The sequence below is a fragment of the Capricornis sumatraensis genome, chromosome 8, assembly GCF_032405125.1.
Source record: "Capricornis sumatraensis isolate serow.1 chromosome 8, serow.2, whole genome shotgun sequence".
NCBI lineage: Eukaryota > Metazoa > Chordata > Mammalia > Artiodactyla > Bovidae > Capricornis > Capricornis sumatraensis.
Window position 1 is genome coordinate 100,919,880 of NC_091076.1, and position 20,377 is coordinate 100,940,256.

The window sequence follows — 20,377 nt, forward strand, 5'->3', positions numbered from 1 at the left end:
CACAGACTCGCCAGCCCAGCCCAGCTCTTTCCTGGGGTAGAGAAAGCTGCCTGGTGGAAAACTTGCATGTGGCCGCAACCCGATCGCAGCCCTCCACCCTCAGCCGCCAGATCCAGTTACCGCTTCTCTGATTCCTTGCTGCTACCCGGGCGGCTGCGGCTGAGCCTTGCATGTCCTCCTCAGCAGCCCCTGGGTCACAGCCTGCAGCCCCAAGTCTGATGCTTCCCAAGGGTGGCCTGTAGCTGGGAAAGTGGCAGGCAGGGCTGTCGGTGCCAGTGAGTGGGCCAGGCAACCCCCTCATCCTGGCACTTGTGGCACCCAGATCCATGCCAGGTGTGAAGAGGCAGCTCCTCAGCCAGATTCACACTGGCTAGGCAGCCTGGCTCTGCTGGGCTCCGGGGGGAAGGACCCTCGGTTTGGGCTGAGGTGGCAGCTGTGTGATGGAGACAGTCATGCCCACCTCGCGGGCTGCACAGCTGGAGGGTGGCCTGGGAGCATACGCGGAGCAGGCATCATCCCGGGCAGCACGAGGAGGTGGCAAGCCATTGGACTTGGGGTCACAGGGCCAGGCTCGGACCCGACCCCTGTACCCTGAGCAACTCTCAGGGCCCATGAGGTTGCTCTGTCTGCTGTGGGTGGGCTCTGGTGAAGCCAGCCTTGATGGATGGCCCTGGGGACCCCTGAACTGCCACTCACACTGCATAGAGCGACTGGCCTGACTGTGGGGTCCTTCTGGGATCCTTAATGGGCCGGGTCCCACGATCACATAGGGCAAAACCTTCCCAGCAGAAGGATAAGGGCAACAGGCTAGGAGAAGCCACAGCTGACTACCTCTGACCCTGGTACCTCCCAGCTCAGTCTCTGGGGTCCCACCCTGTTGTACCTCCCCAAACCCTGAGCCTGAGGAGGCTGTCTTAGGGGGCTGCGGTGGGCCTGCTCAGCTTCACCCTGCCTGTCTGTCTCTTGCACCTGCCTCAGGGGCCAGGAGCCAAGTAGTGAAACCAGAGCCACCTGCCCTGGGCCCAGGCCAGCCTTGGTGTCTTCTTCCTCATCACAGTGTGTGACCCTCAGGCCTCCCTGGGGACCAGGAGTGGGAGCCACAGGGCACTTCCAGCCTTGGCCTCCTGAGTCTTGCCCTTGATGCTCCAGGCATCACCCCTCCATCCCTTTCAAGGCCATATGGGGGTCCAACAGAATGAAGGGGCCTCGGGTTGGGCGTGCAGAAGCCCCAGGAGGTGGGTGGGGTGGATGGGCACATGGCTCTGGAGTCCTTCCTCCATGTCCCCAATCCCGGACAGTGACCTCCCCAGGCATGTGCACACTGAGCAAGAGACCAGGAGACCTGACCCCTTGCTTGAAGGGTTCACACTGGGGTTCAGGGAGATAGGTCTGCACACAAATCCCCATGAGAGCATGGTGCATACTGAGCGAGGAACTGGTCTTGGCTAGTGTCGTCCACCTCTGTGGCCCACAGGGGTTTATGGGACACTGACTGACTAGGCTGTGTGCCAGGCACCCCATGGTAGGGAGATGTAATCTGGGGTTGCACCCCCTCCGCAGAGATGATGCCCACATGAAATCCCCCCACGTTCCCAGGGGACTGCATTGCCCAGCCCTTGATGCCAGGGAAATGTCCTGGTTTGGCCGTACCAGCCGTGATGCTGTCCACACTTCAGTTCCCATGTGTATGGGCAGCCTGAGGGGCAGCTGTGCCCGTGGCCACCCCAGGCATGGGCACTGTTCTCTCCTTTTGCACTCCCAACTCCCAGCCAGCCTTCTGAAGGAGCCCAGCCGGGCCCGATTAGCACAACGGCCTCATTAACACTGACTGATGCTGGCAGGGCGCTCATGGGCATCACGTGCCCTGCAGGAGGAAGCCCAGCTACCAGGCGCTAAGTAGGCCTGGCTCCAGGCAGCCTCTCAGCAGCAGAGCCAGAAGTGCCCGTGGCCTCTCAATTCTCAGGTCCCACAGCCCCAAGTGGGGGTAGGGTGGGGCTCCCCGGCACTGATCCAGGGGCGTGAGCCACCAGGTGGCGTTTCAGGCCCTGGGGGCTGGAGGGGTGGGTTCTGAGAGGCGGGCCTTCCAGCACAGGCTTCCTTGGAGGGAGCGGGATTGCGCAGATGGTCCCTCCTCCCTCCCTTCCTCCCTCCCCCAATCAGGATCTCAGGGCCTCGCCCAGCTGCCTGCTAGGGTCATGGTTCCTTTCTGGATTCCCTGCAAGGCTCTGGCACACAGTAGGTACTTAATAACTGCCTGTGGATGTTTGATGTGGATGTTCCTGTGTGATGGGCCCAGCATCTGCTGATAGGTGGGCAGGATGCCTGCAAGTCTGGGTGTGTGTGTGTGTGTGTGTGTGTGTGTGTGTGTGTAGTACACACAGGCAGGAATTGGGCAGAGTGATCCATAGCCACCTGCTGGGTCAGCCCCAGCCCAGAGATGCTACTCTGGATCCCAGCCTCAGAACCCCCTCGGGGCTGCCCAGCAGGGTGACCAGGCTGTGAGTGGCCTAAGGGAGTTTGTTTCAGGGGCGCCTCTCACACCGGGGCAGCATCCGCAGGCAATGGGGAGCACCCTTCCCACAGAACCCCATGCCCCCTGCCAGCACTTGTCCACACAGCCACCCAGTTGGGGCACACAAATGTGCCCACCACTGCCCTGGCCAGCCTGCGCCCTGGGACATCCAAGGTCTCTGCCACTCTGGGAGCCCCATTCACTTACCCTGCTCACTTCTGAACCTGACCCCGTCCCTTCCCATGGGTGGGGGCATGAACCCAGTGTGTGCTCACCACCCTGAGCTGCCATCTGCAACCAGGACCAGGCCTGAGCACAAATGTCAGGCTGCCTAACACACCAACTTTAATATGTTTGACTGGAGGAGGGCGCCATTTCCTGCAACGAGCCATGCCTCTGGCCCCTACTACTGGGAGTGGCCATCTGCAGATGGGCACAGCCAGATGGGCCCTTCAGGCCACAGCTGGCCCCAGAAGGTGGGAATGGCCTCAGCTATCAGACACCCCCAGCAGACAAGGCTGGGGCCAATCCTTGGCCTCCTGCCCTCCTTAGTGTCCAGGTGGGACCAGGAGCATAGAGGGCCTTAAAGCCCCCTAAACCCCTAACATTCACCCGGCAGCTCTCAGGAAACTGTTCCTTTCCTGGAATGCTGGGGATTGGGTAGTCCTAGCCATTGGAGGGACCCCCCTCCCACTCCCCGTAGCCAGGCCCCTCCGGGGCTACCAGGGAAAGCACCCCCACCTCTGCACGTCTAGACAGCCAGCCCTTGATGCTAGAGCCCAGCCTGGGTTCCTGCCAGCACGCTGCCTGCTGCCATGGCAACCAGCGCGTGTGCCAGGCTCAGTGCCCGGGCAACGCTGATGCTGGTGGTGTGAGCTGGCACAGGCGGTGTGTGTGTGCAGGCTGGGGGAGGGGGCCGTCCCTACCTTAGCTGGCCTGGAGCTCTGGAAACTGGGAAATGGCCCAGGATGGGGGCCAGGGCAGACCCACCGGCTAAGGAACCTCCACAGTCGCACCTTCCCCAAATCAGGTCTGGACTCCTGGCACTGAGCAACAGCAGAAGGCCCCTGCCCACAGGGCAGTGAGTCTGGGAACTTCTCCTCACAGAGGAGACCACTGGTGCCTCACCCCAGAGCCTCAGCCCCAGGCCTTGGCAGCTGCTGCCCTAGGTGTTCTTCGCCCCCCGACCCCAGGCACCCCATCCCTCCCACGCCAGGCCTCTGCCGTCCCTCCTTAACCCTCTGCCCCAGACTCCTTGGCCCCACAAGGTGAGGGCCGTTCTGGTGGTCCAGGTGCTGCTGGGCACATCCCGAGGCCCTGATTTCCTCACTCCTGGGCCCATCTGGGCCCATCTGGGGTCCAGCTCGGCAGGCGCCCAGGGCCCAGCCTCCTGCATTGTTCCTGAAACAGGCCCACAGCTTGGTGTCCTCATGATTTTTTCATGGCGGAGCTCTCTGCTGCCCTGCAGTTCCACTTACACGGGCGGGCGGGGGCCTAGGTTGGTTTACTGGAGGCCTGCTGGCGGTTTAGGGTGACAGCTCCCCTCAGCAGGACAGAAGGGAGTGGGCGCCCACATTTCAGACTGCACCGTGTGGGCAAACACTGGGGGTGCCCAGCCTGCTCCACCCACCACCATCTCTTAAGATCGCTCATCTCCCCCACCAACCCCTCCTCCCAAGACCCTCATCTACACACACACACACACACACACACACACACGCGCGCACGCACGCACGCACGCACGTACATGCACCCACACACACACCATCTTGGCGGTTCCACTTTAGGCAGAGACCTACTGGCTGGGCTGGGAAGACCCCTACTTGGGGCTGACAGGGTACGAAGTTGGTGAATCTCCTGGTTTTTGTCTCCTGTAAAGCCATAAGGTGGGGGGCTGGGGAGAGGTGGAGACAAGGGCTATATCTGGTAGGAGAGGGGAGGGAAAGACCAGAGGCCTCTGGGCTCCAGCAAGGCCAAAAGTTTCCAAAGGGACCACAAGGACAGGATTGAGGGCAATGACCACTGGGCAATCTTCCAGCACCCACACCTCAGGACCTTTTCACATTCTTGGAATAAGAGGAGCACTCACATTATCCGAGTGAGTCCCAGCTGTATGGGACTGAGTGAGGACCAGGTCAGCTTCATCAAAATAAGACTGCCTACTGCCCACCTGGGTTTCCAGACACACCAGTGCCCAAGGTGTGTCAATATTTGGCATGGACAGTCAGGAGCTCACAATTTTGCAGGTGACCACAGAAGCCTCTGTCCAGACTCTGCTCGGGTGCACCTTCACACAAACACACACACAGGGACCAGTTCAGTTCAGTCAATCGGCTGTGTCTGACTCTTTGCGACCCCAGGGACTGCAGCACGCCAGGCCTCCTTGTCCATCACCAACTCCTGGAGCTTGCTCAAACTCATGTCCATCAAGTCGGTGATGCCATCCAACCATCTCATCCTCTGTCGTCCCCTTCTCCTCCTGCCTTCAATCTTTCTCAGCATCAGGGACTTTTCAAATGAGTCAGTTCTTCACATCAGGTGGCCAAAGTATTGGAGTTTCAGCTTCAGCATCAGTCCTTCCAATGAATATTCAGGACTGATTTCCTTTAGGATGGACTGGTTGGATCTCCCTAAAGTCCAAGGGACTCAAGAGTCTTCTCCAACACCACAATTCAAAAGCATCAATTCTTTGGTGCTCAGCTTTCTTTATAGTCCAACTCTCACATCCATACATGACTACTGGAAAAACCATAGCCTTGACTAGATGGACCTTTGTTGGCAAAGTAATGTCTCTGCTTTTTAATATGCTATCTAGGTTGGTCATAGCTTTTCTTCCAGGAGCAAGCATCTTTTAATTTCATGGCTGCAGTCACCATCTGCAGTGATTTTGGAGCCCAAAAAATAAAGTCTCTCACTGTTTCCACTGTTTCCCCATCTATTTGCCATGAAGTGATGGACCAGATGCAATGATCTTGGTTTTCTGAATGTTGAGTTTTAAGCCAGCTTTTTCACTCTCCTCTTTCACTTTCATCAAGAGGCTCTTTAGTTCTTCACTTTCTGCCATAAGGGTGGTATCATCTGCGTATCTAAGGTTATTGATATTTCTCCTGGCAAGGCAATCTTGATTCCAGCTTGTGCTTCTTCCAGCCCAGCATTTCACATGATGTACTCTGCATATAAGTTAAATAAGCAAGGTGACAATATACAGCCTTGACATACTCCTTTTCCTATTTGGAACCAGTCTGTTGTTCCATGTCCAGTTCTAACTGTTGCTTCTTGACCTGCATACAGATTTCTCAGGAGGCAGGTCAGGTGGTCTGGTATTCCCATCTCTTGAAGAATTTTCCACAGTTTGTTGTGATCCACACCGTCAAAGGCTTTGCTGGAGTCAACAAAGCAGAAGTAGACGTGTTTCTGGAACTGTCTTGCTTTTTCAATGATCCAACGAATGTTGGCAATTTGATCTCTGGTTCCTCTGCCTTTTCTAAATCCAGCTTGAACATCTGGAAGTTCACGGTTCACGTACTGTTGAAGCCTGACTTGGAGAATTTTAAGCATTACTTTGCTAGTGTGTGAGATGAGTGCAGTTGCACGGTAGTTTGAGCATTCTTTGGCATTGCCTTTCTTTGGGATGGGAATGAAAACTGACCATTTCCAGGCCTGTGGTCACTGCTGAGTTTTCCAAATTTGTTGGCATATTGAGTGCAACACTTTCACAGCATCATCTTTGAGGATTTAAAATAGCTCAACTGGAATTCCATCACCTCCACTACCTTTGTTCATAGTGATGCTTCCTACAGCCCACTTGACTTCACATTCCAGGATGTCTAGCTCTAGGTGACTGATCACACCAGTGTGGTTATCTGGGTCATGAAGACCTTTTTTGTGTAGTTCTTCTGTGAATTCTTGCCACATCTTTGTAATATCTTCTGCTTCTGTTTAGGTCCATACCGTTTCTGTCCTTTATTGTGCCCATCTTTGCATGAAATGTTCCATTGGTATCTCTAATCTTCTTGAAGAGATCTCTAGACTTTCTCATTCTATTGTTTTCCTCTTTCTTTTCATTGATCCCTGAGGAAGGCTTTCTTATCTCTCCTTGCTATTCTTTGGAACTCTGTATTCAAATGGGGGTATCTTTCCTTTTCTCCTTTGCCTTTAGGTTCTCTTCTTTTCTCAGCCAAACACCCATGCCAAGGCCAAATCTATCTGCAGAGGCTCAGGCCATCATGAAAGAATCAGACACTTCATGTCCAACAATCACAGGCACTTATTAAGTACCTACTATGTGCCAGAAACCTTGCTGGGGATCCAAAAAGAACTAAGCTCTGTCTCTGACTTCTAGGCCAAAACAGAAATGGTTCATTGCCTGGTCCTACAGTCAAACAGGCTCTGCACATGGGCACCTTCATCAAATGGTTCCCATGAGGACTGTGCCAAGCCACTCAGCTTGAGGCATTAGTGCTGGTCTGCTTCTGATAAAAATCTTCTCACCTATAGGTGATATGCTAGAGAAGGCAATGGCACCCCACTCCAGTACTCCTGCCTGGAAAATCCCATGGACTGCGGAGCCTGGTAGGCTGCAGTCCATGGGGTCACTAAGAGTCAGACACGACTGAGCAATATCCCTTTCACTCGTTGGAGAAGGAAATGGCAACCCACTCCAGTGTTCTTGCCTGGAGAATCCCAGGGATGAGGGAACCTGGTGGGCTTCCATCTATGGGGTCCCACAGAGTCGGACACTACTGAAGCAACTTAGCAGCAGCAGCAGCATGGGTGATATGCTATAAATGGTACAGAGAACAGGAGTGAGGCTCTAGGGATTAAGTGTGTCATAAGTTAGGATAACTAAATGCAATACAGATCCTGGATTAGGTCAGGAAAAAATTCTGTGTAGGACATTATTGGGATAACTGTCATCACTGAAATTTAGATTGCAGATTAGATGAACTGTGTCATATTGATGTGAAACTGCCTGATTTTGGTTGCTGTACTGTGGTTATATGAGACAATGTCCCTGTTCTTAGGAAAAAGACACTGAAATATTAAGGAGTAAAGGTCAGAATGTCTGAGACCAACTCCCAAATGGTTTAGAAAATAAAAGAGGAAAATAAAAAGAAAATAAGACAAGTGTGACAAGTGGTAAAAATAATTAGTGTGTCTGAAAGTGTCTCAAAAAATTTTTTTTAAACCATAATAACTAATTTTAAATCCACTGTAGGGACTTCCCTGGAGGTCCAGTGGTTAAGAATTCATGCTTCCACTGCAGTGGGCATGGGTTCAATCCCTGGTCAGGGAACTAAGATCCACATGCTTCACAGTGTAACTAAAATAAGTAAATAAAATTAAATTTCACTGCAGGGTCAGAAGTCAAAAAACATTACAGGAAGTTAAAAAAAATAAAGAGATAGAAGAAAAAATAGGATGATTAAAAGAGTCAACCAGGAGGTATGACCAGTCTATTAATAGAAAACCCCAAACCAAAGAATAAAAAAAATAAAACAGGAAAGAGGGAAAATATGAAAGAAATAGCATGAGAAAATTCCGAAGAACTGAAGGACATTGAGGGCCTAGGGCTTAGTAATGGCCAAGACAAGAATGAGAAGTCTTCAGTACTGGTTCCCCAGAAATCTCAGATCAGCTGGAAAAAAAGGGGGGAAGCCTAAACTCTTGTGCATGCATGCTAAGCTACTTCAGTTGTGTCCTACTCTTTGCTACCCACCAGGCTCCCAGGCTTCTCTGTACATGGGATTCTCCAAGCAAGAATACTGGAGTGGGTTGCCATGTCCTCCTCCAGGGGATCTTCCTGATCCAGGAATCCACGTTTCTGAGTCTCCTGCATTGGCGGAGAGCTTCTTTAACACTAGCGCCACCTGGGAAGCCCAACAAACTCTTGTGGAGAACCACAAAAAACCATGGACTCTGGGTGGGGCTCATGTGACAACCATATTCCAAGAGCAGCAGTAGGAAGAGCCAGGGAGTCAAGCCTTCCAAGCCTGAGGGAACACAGCATTTCCCTGGCCATCCAGTGGAGAAGAGTCCATCCTTTCACACAGGGGGCGCAGGCTTGATCCCTAGTCAGGGAACTAGGGCTTCCCAGGTGCTAAAGGACCCGTTTGCCAATACAGGAGATAGAAGAGATGCGGGTTCGATCCTTGATTCTGGAAGATCCCCTGGAGGAGGTCATGGCAAACCACTCTAGTATTATAGGTTTTCCCTCGTGGCTCAGGTGGTAAAAAAATCTGCCTGCAATATGGGAGACCTGGGTTTGATCTCTGGATTGGGAAGATCCCCTGCAGAAGGGAATGGAAACCCACTCCAGTATTCTTGCCTGGAGAATTCCATGGACAGAGGAGCCTGGCAGACTACAGTCCGTGGGATTACAAAGAATCAGATACGACTGAGCAACTAACCTGGAAATAAGATCCTGCATGCTGAACATTCATCCAAAAAATCTGAGGGAACATTTACATCTTGAAACTCCCTCCCTTGTTCCCAGGTAGGTAACACACAGGCACCTGCAGATATGCCAACTTGCTCCTACTTACAGGCCCTAGGCCTGCCCCTTCCCAGCCCCACACTCAGTCTGTGTCTGGGCAAGGTAGGGAAGAAAATGCTGTGGGCAGGAGTGGGTCTGTGAGCCTGCTCAGTACTGCTAAACTTGGCTGACTCCTGTGGGTCAGGGCTGCTCCTGGGGGCTGGCTTTCTGAGACAATTCACTCACACAGGCCCTGGTGGACACACAGGTAGGGTGACTCATCTGTCACCCAGGGAGGCAGAGGTGCTGCTCTGGCCACCTGCCCATGGGCGTCCTCTGTCCTTCCCCAGGAATGACCTGACCCCAACCTGGCTCTCTCTGCCCCCTACCTATCGACTTTCAGGGAGACCTCGTGAGTCTGCCCTCAACTCCCTCCCTACCCACCCACCCCAGGGCGTTCTGGGTCTTGTTGTTGCCCTGGTGTGGCACTCCAGGTTCCCTAGAGGGTGCACCTCCACCAGCTCCCACTCCCACCTTCCTGGGGCTAACCTAACCCCAAATGACCTAGCCCCCCAGCTGACAGCCCTTGCATGGCTTCTGGAGAAGTGGTTTGAACACACACCCCTTCCGCCCCCAACCCTGGCCTGGCTGTGCCAGCAGGATGTGTGTAGTTGGGGGAGGGGCTCAGAGTCCCACCCCTCCAATCATCCTGTGTGTTCTCAAACCAACCTCAGCCTCTCTGAGCCTCCTCCTTCTCTCTGAACTGGTTATCTAAGGGCATCTGGCCAGGTGGCCTAGCTGCTGAAATAACCCAGCGTGTCCAGTGAGCAGACAATATGGCAGCTGCCATCTAAACCAGCTGTGTATTCAACAGACACACTCAGGCCCAGGGTCCGCCCTAGCTTTGGAGTCCCTCTGTGGGTGCTGTCTGCTCCCTGAACAGAAGTTACAGGGACACAGGGGTGGGCTGGTCCTGCCTCCTGAGTGGTGGCCCTGGCCCTCCCTTCTTCTGTTGCCCTGGGTACAGGCTGACCCCAATCCCACCTTGTCTCCCTGCGTCAGTACTGACTGGAGTCACCGGCCACTCCCAAGCCGCTCCCTGTCACCCTCGGGCAGCAGTGACTCAGCGGCCACCGACAGCGACCTCCCCAGCCCGGGTGAGTGGCTGCCGGTGTTGTGCGGGAGGCCCGGGCCAGCCGGGTGGAGGTTTAGGGTGGGGCTGACAGGTGCGGCCCCGACTCACCCAGTCCTCGCTCGACCCGGGGCACTTTGCCGCGATAGCGGGATCCACCTGGCGGCCCACCTGGGAATGACAGTGACCTGTTTTAGAGCAGGACGCTCCGGGCCGCCGCGACCGGCCAGAGCGCCATCTCCTGGCCCAAGCCTCCAAACTCGCGGCTTACAGGGGATGACCCGCACCCAGCCCGTGACTGATCGGGAGAGGTGAGTGTTGCGTCCGGGCACTGGCGCCCACCTGCCCAGTCTGCAGGGCCACGCGTGCGGTGCCCTGCCCGCACCCCGTTGCGGAGATGCGGGTTGAGCAGTGAACGGGCGGCCCCAGATCTGAAACCCGCTAACAGAGGGGGCGCAGAATGGCCGTGGGTGGCAGGGTGCCCCAGGCTTCCGGGCCCAGTTGGCGCTGCTTCGACGGCAGCCTCTTCCGCACTCTCTCCGCCTCCCGCTGGACCTAGCTTCTCCCGGGACTCCGGCGCTGACCCCAAAGGGCCCAGGGAAAGCCGGTGCTGGGGCTGGGGTCAGACTCCCGGAGGTGGAGGCGAGCCGGGGAACAGGGAGGGACACGCTAGGACTCGAGGCCTGGGACCCGCCCCGGGACCAAATTAGGACAAGCGGCCCTGGGCCCCGCCAGCTAGAGTCCAGAGTGGGCTGGGCTGGGCTCTATAGGCCCCGCCCCCGGAGCGCGGCTTCCCCGGGAAGTCTGAGCCCAGGAAGAGGGGTGCCGCGAAGGCCTGGGTGACCCGACACGACCTCAGCCCTGACCTCGTCCCGCACCACTCTGCACACCCCAGCTGCAGCCTTTGGTGCAGTGGAGGGGAGCAGACAGAACCAGACCAGCGGCCTCCTCCCTGTGTTTTGCCCTGATCCGCGTCCCAGGGGTGGGGACACCTGTTGGGACAGTCCTGACCTAGTCCAGCTCAAGAGAATTCGGCTGGCTGGGCGAGCTCCCCGCAGCCTGGGGCCAGAGCGAGAGGTGCAGGAGGTGGGCCCCACCCTTGTTGCTGGCAGCCCCATGCGCCTACCAGCTGCATTACTGGAAGAGGGTTCCTGGGGGTAGTCAGGCCTTGGCTGGGTCTCCTTTCCCTCTCAGCTCTAGAGTCATATTCTGCACAGCTGCTCCCCTGTCCCCCTTCTGACTCTCAGGGAAGGCCCTTCCCTCCAGCAGGGCTGGCTGGAAACCCTCCCCCTCCATTCCTTCTTCCCTCCCAAGTATAAGGGGACACCAGCTGCACCTTGCCTCAGGAGAACCACACTCTGGGCCCAAGGGCGGGGACAAACTGAATAACAAGCATTCAGGTGGGAGGTGGGGACTTGTCCCAAAGCCAGGGGATGACCTGGAGGCCTGCAGAGGCAGCAGCCAATGGGAAAATCTTTTTGGGGAGATGCTGGTCCTGGGCTGGAGGGCTGTGAGTGGGTGGTGTGTGAGGTGAGGGGGTGGAAGGGTCAATCAGAGCTTGCCATGAGAGCCCCCAGCAACAGGGTAAGGGGCTGAATTTCTGTCTCAAGGCAGTGGGTGGCATGGGGGGCAGGGTGATGGGATTTGTAGCATTAATTGGAGGGAAACAGAAGGCTGGCAGCTGGACTGGACAGACACAGGACCAGGATGTGCAGAGTGCTATGGTCTGGCAGGCACCCTGGTTTCTGTCTTTAGCCACATGCTGAGGTAGGGCTATGATGAAGCAGCTGGAAGCCCAGAATTCTGGGTATAATCCTTGGTTCCTTTTGGCAATTTGTGGACACAGCTCACTAAGAGTAAGAACTGTGCAGACATGAAAAGTCCTAACCATAGGGAGCAGGGTTCACATGGGTGGGCAAAGTGTGCTCTTGGCATGTGTGCAAGCAAAGGTGAAAAGCAGACTGTGACCACTTCTGGACCTCTGTGCCAGGCCGGCAGGCTGCTCAGTGGTGTAGAGAGCATTGTCCCTGGCCCTGGAGGCCCAGGGGAATGAGGCCTGGGGGTGCACCGTTGGAAGCAGAGTGCGGAGACTGCTGCTCCAGAGAATCTCAGGTCTGACACATGGAGGTGCTGAGTGAGTACATCTTACTCATCAAAGAAAACTGAATGCCTGGGGACATTGAGGCCAGAGGTCTGGAAAACCTCAGTAGTGAGGCTTGGGGAAAGTTCACTGAGCCATCCAGGGGCATCCTGTCCCCAGACCTATGTCCAGTGCAGGAGGGCCACCACCCTCAGAGCCTCTGGTGGGTCAAACATCGCTCACATCACTAGCCCATCTTCTTTACAGAAATTGAGACACAGAACTCAGGTCCGGACTCCCAGCCCAGTACTCTTCCAAGGGCCTCCTCGGTTCCCATTGCATCATAGTGAGATGGGAAGCTCCCAGAAACTCCAGCAGGGCCTGTCTGTAAGATAGCTGAAGCTCTCCAGTGCCGGAGCAGTGAAGCCCTGGCCTGGGTGTCTCTGTGTACCTGACCTCCCAACTTCATTGGGGGAGGACACCCTGTGACCCTCAGTTTACCTGCCTCATGCAGCAACAACTGGATGACACGTGAAGAGGCCTGGCCCAGTGCATCCTGGCACAGGACAAATGGCAAGGATGAGCATACAGCACCTGACAACTCACCAATGCCTGAGTACCCAAGCATCTGGCCACCATGGAGGCTCCACAGGGCTTGGGGCTGGAACCCTGGGCTGCTGGGGTGCCTTGGGACAGCTGGACTTTGCATGCCTGTCTGTAAAGGGCCGGCAGAACAAACCCCTCTAGACACCTAGACCAGGGACAGAAGTATGTGGCCTGACTCTTGTTTATTGATCTGAAACTTAGAGGTAGGTGGGCCAAGCCAGCAGGAACCTGACTTTGCTTACCAGGGCAGTCTGGGGACCCTTGTTCCAAACAGACAGAACCACTCCAGGGTCTGTGCCTGTTGCCATGGGAGCCAGCCCGGCACCCTGGAGAAGGCTTTATGTGATAGAACACTCATCTTGCATTTGACCCACAAGCCTAGGAGAATAGGACAGTGAGCTGAGGGTAGGAAAACTTTGCGGTTTTCCTTGGATTTTTTTTTTTTTTTTGCCATACTGTGGCACACAGAACTTCCCTACATGTCCTGTCCAGGGATTGAACTTGTGCCCCCTTCAGTGGAAGCGCAGAGTCTTAACCACTGGACCACCAGGGAAGTCCTCCTTGGCATTTAAAAAATGAAGTTCTTATTATGAGATAATTTTAGACTGACACAAAGGCCCCAAAGTCAGTATTAGCATTTCTGTAGACTTTCCACCTGGTTTCCCCTAATATTAACATCTTACACAAGTCATGGTACAACTGTTGTACTGAAATTGACTGGTACTTAATTCATTAAACTTCACAGACTTTGCTCAGATTTCACGGGTTCTTCCACTACTGTCTTTTTTTGTTGTTTTTTCCTGTTCAAGGATCCAACTCAGACTCCCACGTTGCATTTGGGGGGAGGGGAAAGAAAGGCATTCCTGGCAGGTGGAGTGGCAGAGGCAAAGGCAGGAAGGGGGACTTATTACCAAGTCCCTATGCTGCCTGGCAAGTAACTGGCTAGTGGGAGATGTTGAGAGGCGGGAGGCAGGGGTTGGGTGATGGGCTGCAGGTTACGCTACCAGGTGCAGAGGTGACCCTGATCCTGTGAAGGATCCCTGGAGGCTGGAGCAGGGAGACTGACAGACTGGTGTGGCTGTCAGAGAGAAAGAAAAGAAAAACCCTGAGCTGGGGTTGCCTGGCCGTGCCCCAGGGCTGGGGAGGCCTGGGGCTAAGTCAGTCAGGCCACACTTCCTTGCAAGGTGATGCCACCTCCCTGCACCAGTGTCTTCTCAGCCGTTAAATGGCCACAAGATGAAACGAGATGCAGCAAGCACACGATAAATCCACCAAGACCAGCACCGAATTAAAGAAAAAAAATCACATCATTCTCTGACCACCCTCCATCCTCACGATAGAAGGACACACCCGCTTCTGGGCAGAAGTGCAGCTGCTGTCTCTCGCTCCTCCTCCCAGGGCCTCCCTGCTCACCAGAGCCAGGGGCTGCCACATTCGTGTGGTCCCCTCCCAAGGGATTCCTGGGCCTCTCCATCTTGAGGGAGGAGGGGGCGGCCTTGCGCTTCCAGGAGCACAGCCCTGAGATGACCTTGGGCGAGGCCTCGCACTGCCAGTTGCAAAACAGAAAAATCACAGCACAGAATGCGGCGTTCCCCAACCCCCTGAGCAGGGCTTGGAGGTCTCTCTGTGGGGCTCGGTCCCTGGACCCGCAGCGTCCACTTACTGCTGATTCCGGGGTGGGGGTTGCTTCCCAGGCGAGGGGTCGCCCCCTCCACACCCTAGCCAAACCTCCAGCTCCACTTCCCCACCCCCCCACCCCCGCCCGCGCCACCTGACCTCTGGGGACACGCGCACCCCACCCTTCGCTCTCGCGGCCGGGTGTGACGCGGGGCGGCGGGGGCTCTTGGACCCGCGGACCGGGTGGGAGCGGCGGCGGCGGGCCCCCCTTGCCCCTTCCCCTCCAAGGCGCCGGGGCCGCCTCGCCCCCGCCCGGGCCGCCCGCCACCGCCCCTTTGTCTCGCCGGCCAATCCGCGGCCTCCTTGACTAAATAAGGCGAGGAGCGCGCCCAGAGCCCCTAGTCCGTTACTTCCGCCCCCCGCCCGGCCGGTGACTCAGGGCCGGCGGCGGGCGGGGACAGGGCTGCCGGGCTGCGGCTGCCCGGGCGGCGGGTGGGGCTCCGGCGGCGCCGAAATGGCCAAATATGGCCGCACTGCGCGCCGCCGCCCCCCACCTGCGCACCTGCGGCCGCACCTTGACCCCCCTCCCCCTGCCCCGCGCCGGGTGACACAGCCGCGGAAGTGGAAGCCGCTCCCCCAGCTCATCCCACCCCGCGCCAGGCCGGCTGAGAGCGCCCCTTCCCCTCCGCCGCTGGCCAGCCCTGCGGGTGGGGGGCTGGCTGCCTAGGGTGGGAGCCCCCGGGAACCCAGGCCCGGTCCCACTTCCTCCCACGACCCTTTGGCTTGTGCATCCAGCGCCCTTGCAAAGTGGGGAAGATGGCAGCGGGGAGGGGCGGTGGGGAAGGGGACAGAGTTCCAACGGCCTCCGCCCCCTCCCCATCTGTCCTACGAAGCAGCCCGGGCGCACCAGACAAAGAAGTGCCGGAGGGAACTGGAGTCCGGGGAGGGGAGGCCCCCGCAGACGAGAGCGCCTGAGTGGAATGCGGGGTAGGCGGACACTGGGCGCGACGCCTTGGACGATACTGGAAACTTCCCACTTGCCATGTATGACATCTTGGGACCCCCTCCCAAGTATTGCAGTCATCTTCACACACTCCCCCACTTGGGGATTGAAGGCCCCGTGGTTGTGCCCAGGGGCGCCTGTAAGGGTGGATTTTTCTGGAGGGAGACTTAGCCCCAGGTTCTCTCTTGGGTGGAGCACACACCTGATGGACAGCAGCCTTGCCCTGCGCCCTTGCAGTCTTGGGAGTCGGGAACCCAGCTAGGCCTGGCAGCAAGGGTGCCCATAGGCATGGCTTTGGCATCTGGGTGACTGCAGTCCGCAGGTGAGCTGGGCACCTGCTTTACCTGCCTAGCGCAAAGGTAGATGTGGATATCAGCTAGACGCCAGACCTTGCCCAGCTCTTTGGGGCCCGCGGCCCCGCCCCCACCAGACGCCAGCCCAGAGCACCTGGACCTTGGACGAGTCCCCAGACTCACTCTGCCTGGCACCACTGCCATCCCTCTTGGCCACTGCTCTTCCCCATATCTCCTGTGATTGTTTTCATTCATTACTGAGCAATCCTGAAGCTTACAAGTCCAAGGAAACCATGGTACCTAGTTCCCTCTAGACATAACCCAAATACTGGCGGCAAAGGGGGTCATCAGGACCCTGCCAGGGTGACAAGTCTTCAAGTGCCAGCTCCTGGGAGAAAGGGCACGCCCTGGACCCGGGAAAACCACAGCCCCAGGGCAGCAGGGGTCCAGCAGTGGGACACAACTGAGCGACTGTACGCACGCACACAGACACACACACAACTTAAACAGAAGAGAGGGTGCCACCTTCAAGTTTAGCGGGGGAGCTGACCGTTTAGGCAGTCAAGACTTCTTCCCTGCCTGTTTCCCTACAAAGGGAATTAAAATGAAAGGTTATTAAAATGAAACAAAGCTCCACCCCCTCCCCAGAGGGGACAGGGTGACCCCAAACCCAGAGTGGAGCCCCCGCCTGGGGACAATCGGGCCTGCGGTTTGAGGGGCAGGATGCGTTGGGTGTGGTAGAATCGGACCAGTCTCTGTACTGTCAGGGACCATGGTGCCTCAACTCCGACGCTGAGGCCTACGCGGTCCTGGCTGCGGTGGAGGACGAGCGGCTCCTTCCCATCCAGACAGGGTCGAGGTCACGGCTCCCCAGGACTCCCCTGGAACACCGGGCCCACAGTGCCGCAAGGGAGGCCGGCCGGGACCACCACCCTCCCCTCCCCCAGCCCGGTGCCGGGAACCCGCCTTGATGGCCTGCAGAGACTAGGAGGGGAAAATTAAAGGGGGCGCGGGGAGGAAAGCCCACCAGCGCGGCTAGGCCGCGGGTACACACCCTGTTCCGGGTGCCGCCCAGCCCCGGGCCAGGCAGTTTCGGGGTGCAGCCGGGCCCTCCCCCACGGCGCGCGACAGTCCCGGGGCGGGGCCCCCAGGTCAGCTCCCGGCCTCCTCTGCGACCACCCCTGCAGCCCCCCGGGGGCGCCCACCCATCCTGCCCGCGCGCCGGTCTGTGCGGGGTCTCATTCTGGGGGTCTCCAGCGCCCGGGGGCAGCGCGGGCGGGGCGGTTGGGGGCGGTGCGGGCGGGGGGCGGGACCGGGCGAGGGGCCCCACGTGCCCCTCTCGGGCGGGCCAATGGGCGCCCGGCGTTCGGAAAGATCGCCATATATGGACATGTTCTGGGGCCGCGCGCGCCGCCGGTTCGCGCGCGCGCCCCGCTTCGCTTAAATACCGGAGGGGGAAGCCGCGGACGGTCTCACTCGCCGCAGCCGGCTCGCGTTCCGTGTTCTCCCGCGCTTCTTTGCTCGCTCTTCCGCACCCCGCGGCCCGTCTCCTCCATCGGTAAGCGACCAGGCCTAGGCGGCCTGCCCGGGTATCCGGGCCCCCGCACCCCTTCGCAGTTCCTTTTTCTACTCCCGGCCCTAGAGGCCTGGCCACCTCGACCCCGGGAACAAAGGGTGGTCGGGTGGGGTGGGGTGGGGTGGGGTAAGTGGGCTGGGACGCGCCCCAGCTGGTTCGGGGAGGGCGCAGCGGGTGTGCTGCTGGGGGAAGGGGCAGGGCGAGTCTGGGCGGCAGTGTAGAGAGCCCCCGGTCTCCTCTCCGCGGAACGACGTGGGAGGGGGCGTTACATAAAAGCCGGCCCCGGTTCCAGGCGGTTACTCTGCAGACGGGTCGGGGGGAGGTGGAACGCCTCGCGGGGAGGGCCTTTGCCGGGGCCGTTCTCTGAGCGTCAGGGAGCGCCTGAGTGGGTCTCATCTTTGAATAGATCGCCATGGAAGAAGAAATTGCCGCCCTCGTCATCGACAATGGTTCTGGCATGTGCAAAGCTGGCTTTGCTGGGGATGACGCCCCCCGGGCCGTGTTCCCGTCCATCGTTGGGCGTCCCCGACACCAGGGCGTCATGGTGGGCATGGGGCAGAAGGACAGCTACGTGGGCGACGAGGCCCAGAGCAAGCGTGGCATCCTAACCCTTAAGTACCCCATCGAGCACGGCATCGTCACCAACTGGGACGACATGGAGAAGATCTGGCACCACACCTTTTACAACGAGCTGCGTGTGGCCCCCGAGGAGCACCCCGTGCTGCTGACGGAGGCCCCTCTGAACCCCAAGGCCAACCGTGAGAAGATGACCCAGGTAAGCACAGCCGGGTGGGTTGAGCCGTTTTACCTATTTCGCTAGTCATTTCATGTTCAGTTTTGTTTTCTGAAATTCAAGTATTTCTTTCAATATTTCCAGGGTTCTGTTCTTCTCCTGGCATTTCCTTCCTGAAGTCTCAAGGTTTCTTATTTGTGTTTCTGCTTGCTTCCTTTTCTTTTCTCCACACATCACATTTGTGGCATGCTGGCATGGTGTGAGAGCATGGGGTGGCCCCGAGTCCCTTCCTCTGACTAAAGGAGCCTTTTGTCTCCTGCAGATCATGTTCGAGACTTTCAACACTCCTGCCATGTATGTGGCCATCCAGGCTGTGCTGTCCCTGTACGCCTCTGGCCGCACCACTGGCATTGTCATGGACTCTGGGGACGGGGTCACCCACACGGTGCCCATCTACGAGGGGTATGCCCTCCCCCACGCCATCCTGCGTCTGGACCTGGCTGGCCGGGACCTGACAGACTACCTCATGAAGATCCTCACGGAACGTGGTTACAGCTTTACCACCACAGCCGAGCGGGAAATTGTGCGTGACATCAAGGAGAAGCTCTGCTACGTCGCCCTGGACTTCGAGCAGGAGATGGCTACTGCTGCGTCGTCCTCCTCCTTGGAGAAGAGCTACGAGCTGCCCGATGGTCAGGTGATCACCATTGGCAACGAGCGGTTCCGGTGTCCCGAGGCACTCTTCCAGCCGTCCTTTCTGGGTAGGTGTCCGGCGGGCAGCATGACTGACCTCCCTTTGAGGCTGCCGAGAGTCAAGGTGCTTCTCACCTTGAACGTGGCATCTCTGAGGGTGAGCTTTGTCCCTTAGGTATGGAGTCCTGTGGCATCCATGAGACCACCTTCAATTCCATCATGAAGTGTGACGTGGACATCCGAAAGGACCTGTATGCCAACACGGTGCTGTCTGGTGGCACCACCATGTACCCTGGCATCGCCGACAGGATGCAGAAGGAGATCACCGCGCTGGCTCCGAGCACGATGAAGATCAAGGTGAGGCAGAGGCGGCTGTGGCCTTGGGCCCAGGGGCCTTGCGGCTAAGATGATGCCACCCACTAAAGCCCCATTTTGTCATTTCAGATCATCGCTCCTCCCGAGCGCAAGTACTCGGTGTGGATCGGAGGCTCCATCCTGGCCTCCCTGTCCACCTTCCAGCAGATGTGGATCAGCAAGCAGGAGTATGACGAGTCTGGCCCCTCCATTGTCCACCGCAAATGCTTCTAAACGGACTGCGAGCAGATGCGTAGCATTTGCTGCATGAGTTAATTCAGAAGTATAAATTTGCCCTGGCAAATGTATACACCTCATGCTAGCCTCATGAAACTGGAATAAGCCTTTGAAAAGAAATTTGTCCTTGAAGCTTGTATCTGATATCAGCACTGGATTGTAGAACTTGTTGCTGATTTTGACCTTGTATTCAAGTTAACTCTTACCTTGGTATATGTTTAATACCCTGTGCATATCTTTGATTTAAACCCCTAGTTATATTTGGCTCTCTCACCTCTGTAGCTGAGGTGAGACTGTTATGGAAGAGAAATCCAATGGCTTGATAAGAATCTGGGAGACTGCAAGTCTCTCAGTCTGTGCAGGGTATTAATGTGTCAGAGCTGCCTATTCCAGGATTTCTCTAGAGGCTGGCAAGAGTCCTGAAACAGTTGTCATTTCTGTCTTGGCCGGTCTTACACGGGGTTGGGAAGGTCCAAGCCGTAGGACCTGCTTTTCCTTTCTTACTGAAGATTTCCCACCAGAACACCATGGGCTTTTACTTGCCTTGAGTTGGAAACAGTTTGCATTCACACCTGTAAATTTATTCATCCTTTTAATTTATGTAAGGTTTTTGTACGCAATTCTCAATTCTTTTAAGAGATGACAACAGACTTTGATTTTCTACTGTCATGTGAGAACATTAGGCCCCAGCAACGCGTCATTGTGAGGAAATAAAAGTGCTGCAGTAAACCGATCAGTGCCTGTGTTTGATCAGTGGGGAGTGGTGGGTTGTGTGGGGGTGTAACAGCCTCAAGCTCAAATTAGGCAACAAAAACTGGTTTCTCCAAAACCAGAGGTGAACAGGGGTCCTGTGAGCATCTAGAGTCCGTGTCAGATTGGGCTTCCAGGGAAAAGGAAAGCTTGGGTGGGACTAGCCCCCAAGGGGGCTGGGAGGAGGGCAGCATCTTAGACTTCTTTGGTGTAAACATGCGCTCCCATAGAAGCAGGAAGGGCGTGACTTTCTCAGCACACAGGTGGTGGGGAGGCGGTGCACTGTCAGTGAAACAACCATGGGGTTGATTAGAGC

The 20,377-nt window shown here is 56.9% G+C and overlaps 1 protein-coding gene across 1 annotated transcript; it reads left to right on the plus strand.

The window, feature by feature from the left end:
• The first annotated feature begins 17,188 nt into the window (after positions 1-17,188).
• Positions 17,189-20,031, plus strand: ACTG1 (actin gamma 1). Its single transcript, XM_068979107.1, has 5 exons — positions 17,189-17,276; positions 17,701-18,069; positions 18,350-18,788; positions 18,896-19,077; positions 19,165-20,031. Exons 2-5 carry the CDS (start codon positions 17,707-17,709, stop codon positions 19,306-19,308), a joined length of 1,128 nt encoding a protein of 375 aa, XP_068835208.1. The 5' UTR covers positions 17,189-17,276; positions 17,701-17,706; the 3' UTR covers positions 19,309-20,031.
• Positions 20,032-20,377: the final 346 nt, after the last annotated feature.